The sequence below is a fragment of the Chrysoperla carnea genome, chromosome 3 (genome assembly GCF_905475395.1).
Source record: "Chrysoperla carnea chromosome 3, inChrCarn1.1, whole genome shotgun sequence".
NCBI classification, from domain to species: domain Eukaryota; kingdom Metazoa; phylum Arthropoda; class Insecta; order Neuroptera; family Chrysopidae; genus Chrysoperla; species Chrysoperla carnea.
In genome coordinates, this window is record NC_058339.1 from 8,562,222 (window position 1) to 8,579,712 (window position 17,491).

Consider the following 17,491-nt stretch of genomic DNA (forward strand, 5'->3'; position numbering starts at 1 on the left):
GTTTCCTAAGACTTATTAAGACTTATTCTTTTTTCAAATATTTTTTCCACCAGGGATTACAAGCAAAAAGCTCATTTGTCGGGGAATTTTTTAAATTTTGTAAATTTTCACTTGTTTATACCTAAAACCATAATAGCAATAACTTTTTTTTCATATCCAAATATTTCTGTTTTCAATTGAAGTATACAAAAGAATGGTTCAGAAACATATTCAGCAAAACTCATGGTTATAATTGCAATACCAGCTGGTGGTAATATAATAGTATTTAATATCGCATACATAAATGCTGGTATTGGTCCCCAAAACGGATGTAGATTATTAAATGCTTCCGTATAGTATGCATAAATACTACCCGATCTAGGTACAACAGTTCCAAGCTCCGCAAATACTAATGCATCTGAAAATATAAGTTTTTTTTGAAATATTTAATGGAATGCAAAAAGTTTTTTGAAACCAGAAAATCCTGTTTGCTAATTTCTAAGCTTCGACTACCTACCAATAACTAAATTAGATTGGCTTCCACTGCAACTTACCGACCAAATTTATCACAAAGTAAACAAGAAAAATAAGCTTAAATATTCATTTTCGCTTTACTTATATTATAAAATATTTGACAGGATATTGGCTTGTATAATTACGCTATAATTAATAGTACTTACTAAGTAAACAAATTAGCCCACATGTGAACCAAACAATTATGCACATTCCAATGGATCCAGAATATGAAAACGCTGCTGTAGGTGAAACAAATATCCCTGACCCAATCATACAACTAATATTAAAACTAATAGCCGATACTAATTCTAATTCTCTCTTTAATTCAACATTTCCCGTTTCAGTTTTCATTTTGACAGTAGTCGATTCTGAATCTTTTTCATTTGTGGATTTACCTTTAAGAAATAATGAATAACGATGAATGTTGCGAACTATAGCTTCACCATCCGTAAGAGAATTATATGAAGTTATCAGAAATCTTAGTTGGTAAGGTAAGTAAAAAGGAATGTCTGAGAATAGGTATATTCGAATAAAGGAATACATAAAATAGCCATTCTTAGAGAGTCCTCAATAACAGCTCCGATTTTGATTATTTTTATTTAAATGTTTCTTTTTATATATTGTGTACAATAATCTTTTATATTGACTCTTTTCTTTGTTTAAAACTTTCCACGAACGCGCCTCTTTGTATGGCTTCTATTTAGATTATTTCTAAACTAGCACAGTCACTTTTTTCTAAAACCTTGTGGATAAATTGTTAAATAAATGGAATAGTCCAGTTAAAAGTTGACTTAATAAATTAATAAATAGGCAACTAGTATTACGTATATGTTATACATATATAATAGTTTTTCGATTATTTGTGATTCGATTATAACAACACTCACATATATGTAGTTCAAGTTGCCTAATTATAAATTTCAATTGATTCTTTATTTATAAATAGAAATATTTGCGCAACTAACTCATGGTTTTCGAATGTTATTTGACTCAAAATAAACACAATCCACAAGGTTTTTGCAACAAAAGTGAGCGGTTTATTTACCTTTCCTTAATTAACCGAACATCCTCTACTGCGTAGGTGCTAAACGTTATATTAATAAAATTTATATAAAAAAATGTTAAAAACTTACCTTTTTCCATTTGTAACAAATAGGTAAAACTTAAAACATGAAAAACGAACAACAATTATGAATAATATTATTGTTAAATAAAGTAACAATGATTTTTTTATATGATTTGATTTCTTTGCATCTTCATTTGCTTATATAATTTGAAAAAGTTAATAAAACAATTTTTAGTATAATATTTTAAAAATGAATTATAAATAGTCCTAAATGTGCTTAATCAAAAAACTATTAAGGCTCAAGGTTACAAATTTTGAATGTCAAGTATATATACAATATAAAAATCGCCTTTTATGCCGTGTATTTATTCAAACGCTAACGTTGCAAACCAATAATTTACATACACGTGAAAATTGTGAAAATGGATATTTCACACAATAAATAGTAAATAAACGAATTATACCACAGTCATTTTAGAACAGAATATTCCACCAACATCTCAATTTTTGGTAACAAGGTTTTGACGAGTAGAATTCATTTAAAAAAGTTTGCGTTCCAAACGTGAGCCCAAATTAAGGAGATGCAAAGATTGAATAATACTAGGGATTTCAATAAAACTATACAAATACATTTTTTGATTAACAAAGTTTCCAAAAATTACAAAAATATCATAGGGCATCGGGATTTTTATTATTTTTTTATCGTTCAAAGTTGGCTGGAAAATGATGAAACATATAGGTTATCCTTTTTAATTGGATATTTCTATTTCAAAATATCTAGAGAGTGTAATAAAAAACTATCTTAAATATTTAGACAATCTTGTAGTTTATAATAATACCATAAAAATATAAGGTTGTCGATGATATAATAACAAAATTTTAATTTTGTTATGAGTTCATCGAAGATCCATCATTTGATAAACAGAGACGACTATAGTTAGAGTATTGATGATTGAAGAGCGGTATCTATATTATCAAATTTACAAGAAGCACTTGCATATAATATATTATATATTTTGGTTTTGCTTAGTCGTAAGTATAAGGTTGTTATTGTTTATTGACACGTTAACATGCAAATAGTTATTCCACAACAAAAGTATTTAATTATTATTTTTTTATTGACGTATACTTATTAATATAATTACATGTGCGGTCAGAATTATTTACAAATATGCGGTATTTTATTCACCACATTTTAGATTATTGCAGTTATGAAGGATTTTTCGATAAAACATTTAAAGATTTTTGGCCTTTGTTTTTCCATGAATAAAATTTCTTCTCATTAATATTATATTTGAAATATTTTGTATCTTAAAAATTGATATTTTAGTAAATTAATTCAAGATGCATGCCTCAATACAGATAAATAGAGATAGAGAGAAAAATACTCATATCCGCTGTGATTCGAACAAAAGATGTTATATAATCGGATACCACATGGAAATTGTCACTGCTTTTCCGCTTACCTAATTAATGTTATTACCTTATGTGGGAGTATTCATTATCTACTGTTGCATTATTATGAAAAAGTTTGTTCCATGATTTGGATTTAATTATCATATTCATTTACGCCCATGTTATTTTAACAAAAATTAAGATAACCGGTTAAAAGTTTGAAAAAAAATAAATCAACTTAAAAAAAAACTTGTATAACCGTATGTATGGTGGATTAAAAACATCGATTTTATTTTCAGAAATGCCTATAAATAATGGAAAATGTGTAAATTATTCGTTTCTTGATATTCAAATGAAAATACATAATACGTTTTCCTTTGAAGTGTACAGTCTCACTCTTACATGTTAAGTGGTATAATGTGATGAGATAGAAAAAGATATTAAAAATATCATATATCAGAGACTTTCAATTAGTTTCATAATAAAACATATAATTTGAATCACTTATATAGCAGTGTGAAACGTTTGTGTGTTGTGTATACACAAATATATAAATTGAATAAATACACGAAGAGCTGACATAATTTGAGTCACTCACATAGAACAGGAATGACGAAGTTGGCTACGCCCTAGACCGGGTATTTAGATGACCCAGTAAGCCCAGGCTTCTGTGTAATTTTTTCGTTTCTTTCTATTTACTAAAATTGTGACTAATTCAGTTCGAATTAAAAAACTTAAGACTTGCACCTTTCTAAACCAGATAAAATCCGAAAAATAAAATATAAAGTACCAATATACTTATGGTTTTCTTTTTTTAATTAAGATTGTCGATATTGTAAAAAATAAAGATATTTTCCCAGGTGGAAAAAATATTTGAAGAAAGAATAAGAAATTCTGAAAAAGTTTTAAGGAACTTTGAATTTCTCAACGTTTTCGGACTAGTCTAATTCAAATAACTAGAGTTATTCAGAGTTCTTAATACTTTTTTTAAAGTTTCTAAGACTTTTTCAGAGTTTCCTAAGACTTATTAAGACTTATTCTTTTTTCAAATATTTTTTTCACCAGGGTTACTCCTTACCAAAATTGACATTTTTCGTCAAACCTCATTTTGCGTTTTAAGTCATGCAAAACTTGTTAACAAACTTTTGAACTTTTTTTAAGGAATAACTACTAATAATCATTATACAAATAATCATAGAGTTTTCCATATGGTGCCGACTTAATTGGACACACTGTATATTTTTAACTACTAGACGTCGTTTTTCCAGTTTTTCTTAATGTTAGATAATAAAATCATAAAAGACTTTACATATTAATAAAAATTGCTTAATGAACCTATGTTAATTTTTTTATTAATTTTATATACTGTTCAAATGCTTCAAAATGAACTTTAAAGTAGTCCGGTTGTTATGTAGTGAACTGTGTAGTCAACTAGGCAATTTGTATGACGTAAATGTAATAAAAATATCGTAAACTAGGCAATTTGTATGACGTGAATTTAATAAAATGCTCTAAAAATATCGTAAAAGCATCAAAAACCAAAGTTTTTTTTAATGTTATATTTTTGGATAGTGCCGTAAGGTAATGTTCTTTTAGCATAAATAGAATCTGTGATAAATTTTCTTCATGATGAAAAATTTTTTGAAGCTCAAATACCGGTTCATTTTTGTACAATTAACATTATTGTGAGTTGTTCCATAAGGTACCTACTGTGTTAAAAACCGCAATTTTAAAATGAAACTTGCCCAAACATCCGGACTACTTTAATGAAAAATGTAGGCTGAAACTATTTTTTATGAAGTTTATTTACTGGTAGTACGCGGAACAGGACACATTTGATAAATACATACTTGAAACGTGAGCTGAGTGGTTTCCTTTTGACGGTCTACTAAAATTTCTCTCTAAGACATTTTTCAAAAGTTTCAAATGAGATTTTCGTGCGTGAATTTCATGCGATTTCAAATGAGCATGATAAAACGTCATATTTAAGCTATCGGTTTGAAAAAACGCAGCAGAAAATTTGTCGGACACTATGACCACTTAATAACATTTTATAGAAATAAAAACAAACACATTCGTGTTTTTTACAAATATAATGCACTTTTTAGAATATAAATGATAAGAATTTAAAACCGGTTTACAATGTTCAATTTTTTTAAGGTCGTATTATATCAACGTATGGTCTAGATAAACACGAAGGCAACGGTTTCGTGATTTGGATATTTTTTTCTATATCTATAGAGATAGAAGTCCCCCAAAAATTATTCCATACTTTAAAATTACAAAAAATGGGTTGTAAAAGATATCTTCATGTCTTAAAAAAACTCTTTGAGAATTTAAATATTAACTTGATTAAAGAATTTGCAAAATAGTTCTGCATAATTTTGATCCCAACGAAGTATAAAAGCTTTGGCGGAATGCATAAAGAATAATATTGAATATTATTATCCGTACTATTCCATTTTACCCAAAACTTGTAAGATGTCAACGCGATGAAAACTTGTCCAAATTAAGAATTTAAAAGATTAAGAACTCTCAAAGTGTCATTTCTCATTGTTTCTGAACGCAAACACTAGAGTTACAAGAATAATTATAAAAAAAATTTACCTCATTCTTCTTATTAACTAGCAGGGCCCGTGCGAAATTCCGCAGTGCGGTATGCATGGATAAAACAGGCTAAAGAAATGAAATAACATCCAATAGTAATTTTACTTTATTTTTATTTATAGGCAATTTCATTACAGATATAATACACAAATTGCGTAATAAACAAAATTAAATTTATTTCCAAAGCCTGTTTTTTTAAAAGTGGTACTTTTAATATACCGTAAAGTCTTTTTTTATGTCAGTAGCAACCACGATTAGCTTGAAAATGAGACTCGATTAATATTGGGAAGAACTGGAATATTTATAATGAGACAAAAGTTATAAGAAATAAAATTTGCCACGATTTATCTACAGAACATTTTTTCATAAATTTTGAAAACTATATGGAAAAATCGTTTTTAGAAATGATTGTATTGTTAACGGTAGACAATAATTCAAAATGTTTTATCATAAATAATTTTTATTTAAACTAATGTACAGAATTTTTCGCTTGACTTAAAGATGGTTCAACTTGAAATAATACTTGAATAGATCTTGTAATTTTACCTAAAAACAATAAATCGAATTTTATTAAGTATTTTTAAAGGTATGGTGTGTAATAAATGAAAATAATACTTAAATAAATGAAAATCTACAATGTAAAACTTACCCATCCATGGTAATTTTAATTTATAATAAACAAATAATGTATATACAATTATTCCTAATAATGTAAAAACAAGTCCAATTACATAATTTAATTGTGGATCGCCAATTATTGGAAATAGAACTACAGCTATGTAAAATATTATTAAAAAATATGGAATTATTAATGGTACCTGAAAAATATTTTTATTTATTTAAATTTATGTGTACAGTAATATAAATATTTGCGTAAATTAGTTGGAATAAACAAAATAGCAACAGTCGCAGAAAGGAAGCACTGAAGTTTAAAAACCTGGTGCATGGGGAACCTAGGGTACTCGAGATACTCTGGGCAGCAGGTACCTCGGAGCCCAATTCTATCGCTTTATTCGGGTTCAGAGACTCCAAAATCCCTCAGTCACAAGATTGGAATCATTTTCATCTCCTTCCTGAAACTCTAACGAATCAAAACCCGCATTCACATCCGTCTTATAGACGGATGTGAACTTCACATCCGGATACTTCACATGTTTCGAACTTTGACTAAGATTTACACATTTAATTCATACCTTATATGGTCGATACACATCTGGTTTAGTTTTTCGTAATACAATCAAAGATACCATAGCACCTCCGCTAAAAATGCTCACCAAAAATCCAGCAAATTCAATTATTAGTTTTATATTCCCAAATAAAATACAAAGTAGAATCATAATTGCCTAAAAACAAAAGAAATTGTACTTTAAAAGTTGGATGGGGTTCATCAATTCTAACATCGGATTAGACCCAGTTCTAGGGGCTGCTTTCATAGTCAATTTAAATCCGAAAAAGTAAGAGATAGAATAACACTTTAAATTAGAAAGTTGATCTTCGAAAAAGAAGACATTTTTTTTATTTAAAACATTTTTTTCGAAAATTGTTGGCTTTCGGAGGAAATGCGGCTTTAAAAAATGTCCAAATGTTTGTCCAAAAGCTATCAAGGACAATAAAGATCATTCGTCTGTGTTAATAACTTTTAAGCCCGGTTAAATTTTCAATATTATTTGATGATCAAGGTCAAATGACCTCGAAACTAGAATTTCAGGTCAAAGTTATGGATTGAGGCGAATGTTCTCTATTATTGCCTTTGACAGCTTTTGGCTAAAGCATTTTTAGTATACCTATCGTGTTTTCAATCGATTAAATACAATAATGACATATTTTTAAGTCCCATGTCCTCCGAAAGTTCACAATTTTCGAAAAAATTGTATTTTAAAAAAAATTTTTATTCTATCTCTTACCTTTTAGCATCTAAATTGACTTTTAAAGCAACTCCGAACTCCTGGAGGTCCAATATCTGATATCAGAACAAGACATCCCCCACTCTGTTACCCTGTATAGCGCTATCACTAGGGAAAAAAATTTTTAGAATATTTACCTGAAATAAAATTGCTGGAATTGGTGTAAACCAATGAACATTTAAATATGATAATAATTTAATCATATGACCTTCTTGGCCTGCAACATAACATAATCGTGTTGATCCAAATTGACTACCAAGTGCATTTTGAAATGACGATATTGCAATACATGTTGGAATGATTATACTGAATGATTTTAGAAGTTTTTCACCAAATAATACAGCTGTCGTTGTGGTATTTTTCATTTCATCTAATGTTAATACAGTCATGTAAGATACATTCATTGTTACATATAAGAATATCACTATTGGAATAGCAATTAAAATGCTACGTGGAATGTCCCTGAAACATTATATTTTGTAAGTGATATAAAATTTCTAAATTATGAAAACTCTTAGACCGTGGGAAAGAAAGGGACACTTGTAAAATGATTAGTACCAAACTTCTCTCTATGACCATTTTCGAATGCGCTGCGTTCTCAAATGAGCACGATAACGTCATATTTAAGCTATCGATCTGAAAAAATGCAGCAGGGAATTTGGGCACTATGACCACTTGATAACATTAAGAATTATTAAACAATTCAACAAAAAAGAACTACGTATGTATTGAAAGGCAAAAATACTTAAGTACGGCCCTGTTCAAGGTGGTAGGCAAGTTCATTGGTGCAGTATTTTTGTCGGACAAAACATTTTCCTTTTTATTAATTATTAATGTTATCAAGTAGTTATAGTGTCCGACAAATTTCTTATTGTGTATTTTCAAACCGATAGCTTAAATATGGCGTCATCATCTCATTTGAGAACGCAGCGCTTTCGAAAAAAGACGTAGAGAGAAGTTTGGTAGGCTCGCCAAAAGGAAGCCATTCACGAAATTTCAAGTAATTATTAATCATTTTACAAAGCTTCCTTTCTGTTCTCCGGTCTATCTGCAAATGAGAATACTTACTTTGATGGATTCTTTATTTCTTCTGTTATTTCTGTTACTGCAGTCCTAAAATAAATGCCTTAAAATTAAAACAATCGCTATAATTTGTAAATATGTGGCTTATGATTTTAAACAGGTGAATTAAAAGTAGATACCCATCGTACAGGTATCTTATTTTTTGCATCAATAATTATCTGTATATCTTTATGTTTTCAATGTTTCAATGGGTAGCAACTTTTGGTACATCCTGTATATAAATACGTTTATTTTTACTGAAAATCAAAAGATTCATTTAAGAAGAAAAAAAAATTGGCAGCCATAGGGACACTGTTACACAATACGTCAGCTGTATAGCTACAGATATACTGCTATAAGCATGTCGACGCGTGCACAGCATGTCGGTAACGCGAATCCATAATATTTTCCCCTACCAAAAAGTGCCCAATGTCACTAAAAAGTTTTCACTTAAAAAATTCGAAGATCTAAGCATTGTTTTATAATACTTACGCTCCATCATAACACCATTGCGCACTGTAAAATGCCAGTGCTAATTCATACATTTTCGTTGTACTTCCATCGAACACATTACTTAAATTATTCGTACTTCGCCCTAAAAATGGTTATAAATTTATTGCTATTATTGATTTACGTTCCTTTCTTTTGTTAAGCCACACGTTATTATATAGAGACCAAACTATATAACAGGCATGGGCGCGTTATTTTAAGTCGAAGTTACCATTATTATAACTTTATTGTGTGTCTTTTTATCCAAGTCCGCTTTAATCATAGAGAGGGAAGCGAGACGGATATACGACTCTTCTACCTATCTTAATGTCTCTAATAGTAATGAGATAGGTAGAAAAAAAATGTTGTCTCTCTGTCTTACTCGTATTTTTCCACTGGTTAGGTTGTCACTGTCCTATTATTTTAGTTACCGAAACCCGGAGGGACTTCTGTAAGTCCCGTTTTCCCATGCCTGCTAACAGGTTGGCTGATAAGTCCCCGGTCTGACACATAGATGGCGTCGCTAGTATTAAATGCATATTATTTTTATATAGTACCAACCTTCAAATGATTCGTGTCAAAATTTGACGTCTGTAAGTCAATTAGTTTGTGAGATAGAGCGTCTTTTGTGAAGCAACTTTTGTTATTGTGAAAAAAATGGAAAAAATGGAATTTCGTGTTTTGATAAAATACTGTTTTCTGAAGGGAAAAAATACAGAGTCCGGAAACTCATTATCAAGCCAAGTTTTTGCTTCCACTGTATTTTTTCCCTTCAGAAAACAGTATTTTATCAAAACACGAAATTCCTTTTTTTCCATTTTTTTCACAATAACAAAAGTTGCTTCACAAAAGACGCTCTATCTCACAAACTAATTGACTTACAGACGTCAAATTTTGACACGAATCATTTGAAGGTTGGTACTATATAAAAATAATATGCATTTAATACTAGCGACGCCATCTATGTGTCAGACCGGGGACTTATCAGCCAACCTATTATATAGAGTTTATTTTTTAATTTGAAAAATTTGTTTAGACTATTTCATGTGAAATTCAATACTAGACAGATGGACACTGCTATAAAATAGCAAGACGAACGAAATTCAATTTCCTATTCATTCCGATTGATGGATTGTACTAATACCGCAACACAAACTAATCAAATATACTCTATTCCTATTAATTATCCTTAATGTGACTCAACAAAAGTTTCTATACAAGGACGTTCTCAAAAAAATGAGTGTATGAAAATATTTGAGACTAGAAAATTAAACGAAAACTAATCTTTAAAACATATCTTTAAAAAACATAACAGCTCAAACCTAAAAATTTAACGCCGTAAGGAGTTTTAAAAAATTTACCTATTTATAAAGGCCATTAATGAGAAGGTCAATTCACGATTTAAAAATGATCCTAAGAGAACTTGTTTTTTGAGAACGTCCTTAAGGTGCAATATAAATATGGATTATTTATTCTTAGATTAAAATCATTACCTGTCAGCGCAGCATAAATTCCACCAACAACAACCAATATACAAACGCAAACTTTAAAACAACTAAATAATTCTTGAATTTTTACAAATACTTTTACACTTAAAATATTTATTATTGTTATTAGAACTAAAACGAAAAATATGTTTAATGTTATTAAACCAGGTATATTAACATAAATTAACTCGAAAAAAATTGTAAACAGCAGTTTAATGATCGGAAATAGTGAAAGAAGTTATAAGGGATTTGAAATAAGCCTATTTCTTAGCAGCGGACCTCGCACAAATTAGATGTAGTCAAATTAGATAGTTTAAATCATTCTAAAGAAAGTTTCCATGGTCACAAGTCATGAAAATGAGATGATTTCATGTTATAGCTAAATTAAAGTTGGGAAATGTACTCATTTGTATAATATATGCCTATGTGTGTATAGGCAAATACATATACAGATATGTATAACTATATGCATACGTGTGTTTATTAATGTAACGGTGTTGTTTTTTAATTATTGTTGAAGTTATACTTCTTTTGGCGCGTTTGGATGAGAGTGAATTTGTGAGCTGCGCGCGCACGAACGACATGATGAAGTTAGCCACAGAATTGAAATAATAAAAAAATATATTTTCAACACTGAATATAGTTACAGTACTGAGTGTTCATACTATACACTACATAGTACTTATATCCCTGAGCCAGTTCAAGTCGATGGTTGTGAAATATAGTATTCATATGAATAATTAATTTTGAATGAAAGAAGTATAACTTCTAACGCGTGTACATAAGTACACACACTCTTTTTTTTTTTTTGAAGAATATGTTACGAAATTCGAGTAAAAAACAGTGGTAAATGTTCAGTGGATCAATAATATGAATTCCAGCATTAGGTAAGATCAATATTTTCAGCTACATATATACGTACATGATTTCGGAGGGTGTTTTTGGTGGATGAAAAGGGGTGAGAAATTGTGTTATTGCGTTTTCTGACTAAAGTTACGGTCAAAATGAAATGTGTTCAATAGAAAAGTTCTAGATCATGCCAAAACCTAGAACTTTTATATAATTCATTTTTAACATAAGAAAAATCGTCTTTTTTTTTGTTTTTTTTGTTCTCACTTCTCCAAAAATAATCTAATTGAAATGAAAATTATGGAAAAATATCTGTTTGTGTCCCTTATAAAAGCAATCCAGAAAACTGGGTCGAATCTGATGTGGGAACATGATTCCCGCCATCAAACTCTGCAACTATTAGCCATAATCGATTTAAATGGTCCACCCTGTACTAGCGTTTTGAATAGTTTCAATTAATATGTAAATAGCTTTACTTACCTAGTACAAAAATTGATACCATCGTACTGTATGTATGCAAATCTGCCACATTAATGTCAAATATTAAATTAGGTATTTCACATAAATGTTCAGAAAGTGTTAGTATCAGAACAGCACATCCTGATGGATGTAATATCACACATAATATCCATGAATACAAGAAAGCCGGTAATGGTCCCCAATATGGATGTAATTTTGAAAATGATTCAATATAATATGCATAAGTGCTACCAGATCGTTGTATAATTGTACCAAGTTCAGCAAATGCTAATGCATCTGTAAATGTAAAAGTTTACGCTGTTTAATAAAAAAATTAAACTCATTCGATGATTCCTTTGTGTATCTCAATTGATCCTTGAGTAAAAGTAGGCGTAAAAATCATTGTAAAGCCATCTATGATTATCGACAAAAACAATATTCAAAAACTAATATTGCCCTCTATGATTTAAGAGAAATACATACTATTTTTGTCATGCCATCTATTATTATACATAAGAACAATTCATAAACTTTAATTTCTACTAATTTCTTATTTTTATACTTTTTTTTTTTGTTATAGCGACATTAGTAGGTAATAAATACTGTCGTCATAATTTCAGGTGTGGTGTCGTCAACTATCGCGGTTTATGAAATACAGCTCGCTGCCAAAACAGACAGGTAGTAGGATCTTAGTAATAGGGTCCCATTGCTTACACTTTTAAAAACACTTAAGCTAAAATACTTTCTTTTTTTTGCATACTTATCATAGTTATAAGTCCACAACCAATCCATACTACTAGACACATTCCTGGAGATCCAGTATTTGTAAGTATCGATGCAGGAGTAATAAAGATGCCAGAACCAATCATACAACCAACAATATAACACACTATTGCAAATAATCCGAATTCTCTTTGCAATTTTACAGGTTTACTATCATTGTTTTCAAATTCATCTTTTTTCTCAATTTCATTTGAAACTGTCTGAATTTTAATATTTTCTTTTGACGAAGAAATATCATCCTAAAAAAGATTATATAAAGATAATAGAAAGTTTTTTATATGATTCATTCGGTTTAAGCGAAAAATGTTGGGTGTACAGGCGCACATCTTACGCACACATTAAACTTGACCTAGCTAGCTTGATAATCGATTAAATTAGAAAGTTTTTATTGATTTAAAAATTAACAATTTTTGTTCGAAAGATTTTTACTTAAACCGTACAGTTTAGGCAAAAACGAACTGAAAAGTTTTACCCAAAATTGTTTTTTCGTATCAAAATTGTTATTTCATATAATTGTTTCTGCGAAATCGAGGCAAAAAAATCTCCAAAAATCCAAAAAAGTAGTTTGTTTATCTATAAGGACCATTTTTGTTCAAATTGAATGAACAAAACGCACAAAAAGCAAGATTTTTGTTATTTATTACTGTCTAAACTAATCGGATTACAAAAAATATTTTCGTATTTATAAAGAACAACTTTCTAATTTAAGGCGTTCATCTAATGTTTGTCAGTTATGAATTAGAGGTGAGGTTTTAATTGAACCTGAAAATTTAGATCGAATTCGATGCCGGTATAAGATGTATGCTCATAATATTTAAGATAACAAATTTTTTACCTGCATAATTAATTAATAACGACACAAAAATCTAAAAAAATTATTCCAATTGTTACCTACTAAACGACATCAGTTCACCGATTCATTAAAAACAAAAACTAAAAACAAATTTAAAAAAAATGTTAATTAGTCAGATATATGAAACAATTACTTTGTATTTTTTAATATGCATTAAACGAAGAACAAAACAAACAGATAAAAAATATTTACATAAATAAAATTTTTCAATATTAATAATATTTAAAATATTTTATAGGCACGATTTTTTAAAATGAACGATTACCTTGAATAAATAGAATGGATGTTTGGTAATAAAATTAATCACCTTTAACAAAATATATATAATTTTATTACTTAACTATAATCTGCAGATATTATTGAACGGCAATGGATATCATTAAATTCAATACACTTTAATGTAGGTTAAATATTCATTATATTGTTGTATTCACGGACAACAAATTTCTATTACAATCCAAGTAGTATTTCAATTAATCGAAAGTGTTTATTTATTTATTTTTTGTAATAGAATGAGGTACTGAAATTCATGAATTCAATTAACTTTTGTATTAGAATAGCTACCGGAGTACAATGTAAAATAGTTTAAGTCTAATAGTCGCGGAAACGAAACACTAAAGACAGTCAAAGTTCGAAATAATTAAACAGTAAGGCAAATTTGAATGCGGTTTTCTGCATTTGAGTTGTTATAGCGTCAAGAAATTTTGTGAATTGATTTAAAAGAAATTAAGAATATGCAATTTGTAAATATCTATACTAAATTCACAATTCGGCTAATAGTAAAGTTCATTTGCGATAGGGATGTTAAGCGTGCGAAATTATTACACATCATTCCCACAGTAGGAAAACATTTTCAACATATATTCTCTATGTCTATCTCTATCTCTATATATTATAAATGCGAAAGTAAGCTTGTTTATTTGTTTGTTTGTTTGTTACGCTTTCACGCTAAAACTAGCGAATAGTTTTTAATGAAACAATACAGCAATATAGCTCATAATTCAGAATAACACATGAGATATAATTTATAAAGATATATTAATAAAAAATAAATTAATAAATTAAAAATTAATTTAATTTGACATTACCATAAATTACAGATTTCTGTTAAAGTAGTCATTTGATATTACCATAAATTACAGATAAAATAGTAAAAATAGTCAATATACAATATTTCACGGCCATCTTTTCTAATATACTCAATGAATAATTACTATTATAGATTTAAAAAAATAGAAAATCATACATATATTTTACCTGTGTAAAACAATCCTTACCATTATTTCGAGTGTTATAGAAAGGGGATAAGCGAGAGAAATCTTTATCAATCTTTACTTTTAAAGTTTAAACCCAGCGAAGCGGGTGGGTATCACTCTAGTCGAATAATAATTATTAATAGATATAATTACAAAACAATATTTTTCGGCCTTCATAATTGAGATACACAAAAAATTCGTTTCTATATAAAAAAAACTCGAATGATTAATTGTTTTTTAGAATACCCCTTGTGGAAATAAATCTGTTCTGGAAGTCGTAATATTTAGTTTGCAATTCAGTAAAAGAATATGTGAAGTAAAACTAACTATTTCTGAAAAAGTCAGAAAATATATATTTTTCAAAATAGATCGTTTTTTTTGAGATTTTCCCATAGGGGATAAGATTTCTCCATTTGAAATTCCTGCAATGTATTTTATATCGATTTCAATGATTTTTTTCTTAAAAATTTGCATGGATACGTAAGCAACCCATAAAAAATTTGAGCCTTTAAATCAAACATTGTTGTCATGCTCATACATCCTTAAATAGAAATAAGTAATGGACGTAAATCCATTGAAGTTTACAGCTTCACTGCTTTCATCTTTTCATGTGATATAATATGCCAAAAGCTATAAAATTGATTATGTATGAGGGACTTTGACTATATGAAAAGTACACCAAAAGAAAAAACGTGATTATTGGCAACTGTGGAAATCACGTTTAAAAAATAATATAATATGTACTTGCATTTTTAATAAGCATTAAAAGTTTTATGCTTATTTAAAATCATTTTAAATTAATACAATATAAAGTAAACCTCGATTTTAATCATAGCTTGGAACTTTTTTCATAAAAAACGTAGAGTTGCGGTTTTTACATTCAGTAAAAAAATTTTACATTCAGTAGAGACAAAAAAGAACGAGAGGTGTTGTGGGACACCCGATAGGAAAAGATAAAGTTTTATACGATATACGTGTCATAACTCATTATTAACATACTTCTGCGATTGTCCAACCCGTACTACGCACTGGTTGTACAAATTTTTGAGGCGTACGTTAACAATGCTGTTATCCCTTTGTATATTGTAAAGAACTATTTTCTGTTACATTTCTTTGACTAATGACTACCTATATTTGAATAAATAAATCAAAATGATAAATGAAGGATGTAACAAATTTTTTATAAATTCCCTAAGACCATTTCTTAGATAATAGTGTAATTAATCAGAAAAAAATTAGTCACCAAGATTCTAGCGGACAAGGTCGCGAGGCGTAAATATAATTGCATTTAAAATTAACCGTAAATAAACTAAATTCACAATTCGGTTAATATAGTGATGAAAATGATACCCAACTTGTTACTTGAGGGTTTTTGGGGTCGTTGAACACGAATATCACGTCAGAATTGGTCTACGAGGTATCTATATAGTATATGGTAAAATAATAAATTTCCGATATCGCAAATCAGCACATCGTCAAACAAAATAATCAAATACATATAATCTTACCTCTATTCATGTTTATTACCCTTAATGTGACTTACCAAAAGTACTTAAGGGGCAATAAAATATGGAAAATTTATTCTTGAATTAACTTTATTTATCTTGCATAAAAATTATTTACATTGATTAAAATAACTAAATAATTATTGAGTGGTTACAATATTGCTTTGATAATTTGTTCATTTATTATTCATGTCACAACCGAAACCAAAATTATTTTAATTATTTGTGGAAAAATGGCGCACTAGTACAAGGGCTAACAACCAGTGGCATAGCTATGTTATGGCTAGGTGGTGCAATGCACCAAGGCTCCAAAGCTCCAAAGCTCAGAGATTCAGTTGAGTATAATAAAAAAGTCAACATAATTTTTTCTTGCTTTTTGATCGTGATTAAGATATCTTCTAGCAGAACTGTGCTTCGGGTACACTGAAACAATAATAATAGAAATCAGGGAATTAAGAAGGTTAGGTTAAATTGGGTTAGAGTGGCTGTCCTGGGGTGGGACACACTTAGACCATAGGGTTCGTTGTGATACCGTAAATGGGTTGGCCCATTCCCGACCACTACTCCATGAACCATTTGGAGCTGTTTAAGAGTAGCAGGAATGCTTTGACGTCGACTGACTTTAGGTCGGAGAGGTCGTCAAAGAGAGACTGACTCAAGTAAGTCCATCTCCTCATGACAAGAGCTGGGCAGTGACAGAGAAGATGAGACATTGTCTCCTCCTCGTCACCACTGGAACAGCTCCTACCGTAACTTGGGAATTAAGAAAGGTAAAGGAAAATTAAAATACCTTAATAACATACTAACAAGTATCAACCTGAACTGAAAAGAATAGCCCAGAGATACGCTTACAGAGGGCATTCGATAATATAACCCAACCCAACCCAACCCATGTAGATTCAGATTACGAAACCTCTAAATTTTGTCCTATAGCACCGATTTCGGTGAAAATTTCTGATAAGAGGTGTCACAATTAATGATAACCAGCTCTTCCAGGGGGTAGAAAAATATATCTTGAAAATGAAAGCGGGAATCGATTGAGTGATGAATTCCCGGGATAGGAGATAAACGCGACGAAATGAACAGTAACAACTAATTTTCATAGTGGAAAAAATTGTTTTTATTTTAATAATCAGCCTCAAAGGACGTCGTACCTAAACTTACCATAATTTGGAACATTGACCATAATTTTTGAAATTATAAAAAATGAAAATAGGAAATTTTCTAAGAAAATACAATTACAAAAATAAAATGGATCAATTTAATTAAAACATTAAATAA

At 29.3% G+C, this 17,491-nt stretch overlaps 2 protein-coding genes across 2 annotated transcripts; both read right to left on the bottom strand.

Annotated features, from left to right (window-relative positions):
• Positions 1 to 107: 107 nt before the first annotated feature.
• On the bottom strand, positions 108 to 1,701 carry LOC123295824 (b(0,+)-type amino acid transporter 1-like). Its single transcript, XM_044877285.1, has 3 exons — positions 1,629 to 1,701; positions 660 to 890; positions 108 to 397 (listed from the first exon to the last, which is right to left on the bottom strand). Exons 1-3 carry the CDS (start codon positions 1,636 to 1,638, stop codon positions 108 to 110), a joined length of 531 nt encoding a protein of 176 aa, XP_044733220.1. The 5' UTR covers positions 1,639 to 1,701.
• A 5,049-nt stretch (positions 1,702 to 6,750) lies between these two features.
• Positions 6,751 to 17,389, bottom strand: LOC123295826 (b(0,+)-type amino acid transporter 1-like). The gene is made up of 7 exons (XM_044877286.1): positions 17,375 to 17,389; positions 12,574 to 12,835; positions 11,835 to 12,110; positions 9,022 to 9,124; positions 8,536 to 8,580; positions 7,605 to 7,929; positions 6,751 to 6,906 (listed from the first exon to the last, which is right to left on the bottom strand). Exons 1-7 carry the CDS (start codon positions 17,387 to 17,389, stop codon positions 6,751 to 6,753), a joined length of 1,182 nt encoding a protein of 393 aa, XP_044733221.1.
• Between the last annotated feature and the right edge of the window lie 102 nt (positions 17,390 to 17,491).

Coding starts and splice junctions, on each gene's coding strand:
- LOC123295824 (XM_044877285.1), bottom strand. Junction 398..659: donor TGGGCTAATTTGTTTACTTA/GTAAGTACTATT, acceptor TTATATTTTCAG/ATGCATTAGTATTTGCGGAG.
- LOC123295826 (XM_044877286.1), bottom strand. Junction 12,111..12,573: donor TGGACTTATAACTATGATAA/GTATGCAAAAAA, acceptor TTACATTTACAG/ATGCATTAGCATTTGCTGAA. Junction 8,581..9,021: donor CAATGGTGTTATGATGGAGC/GTAAGTATTATA, acceptor CATTTATTTTAG/GACTGCAGTAACAGAAATAA.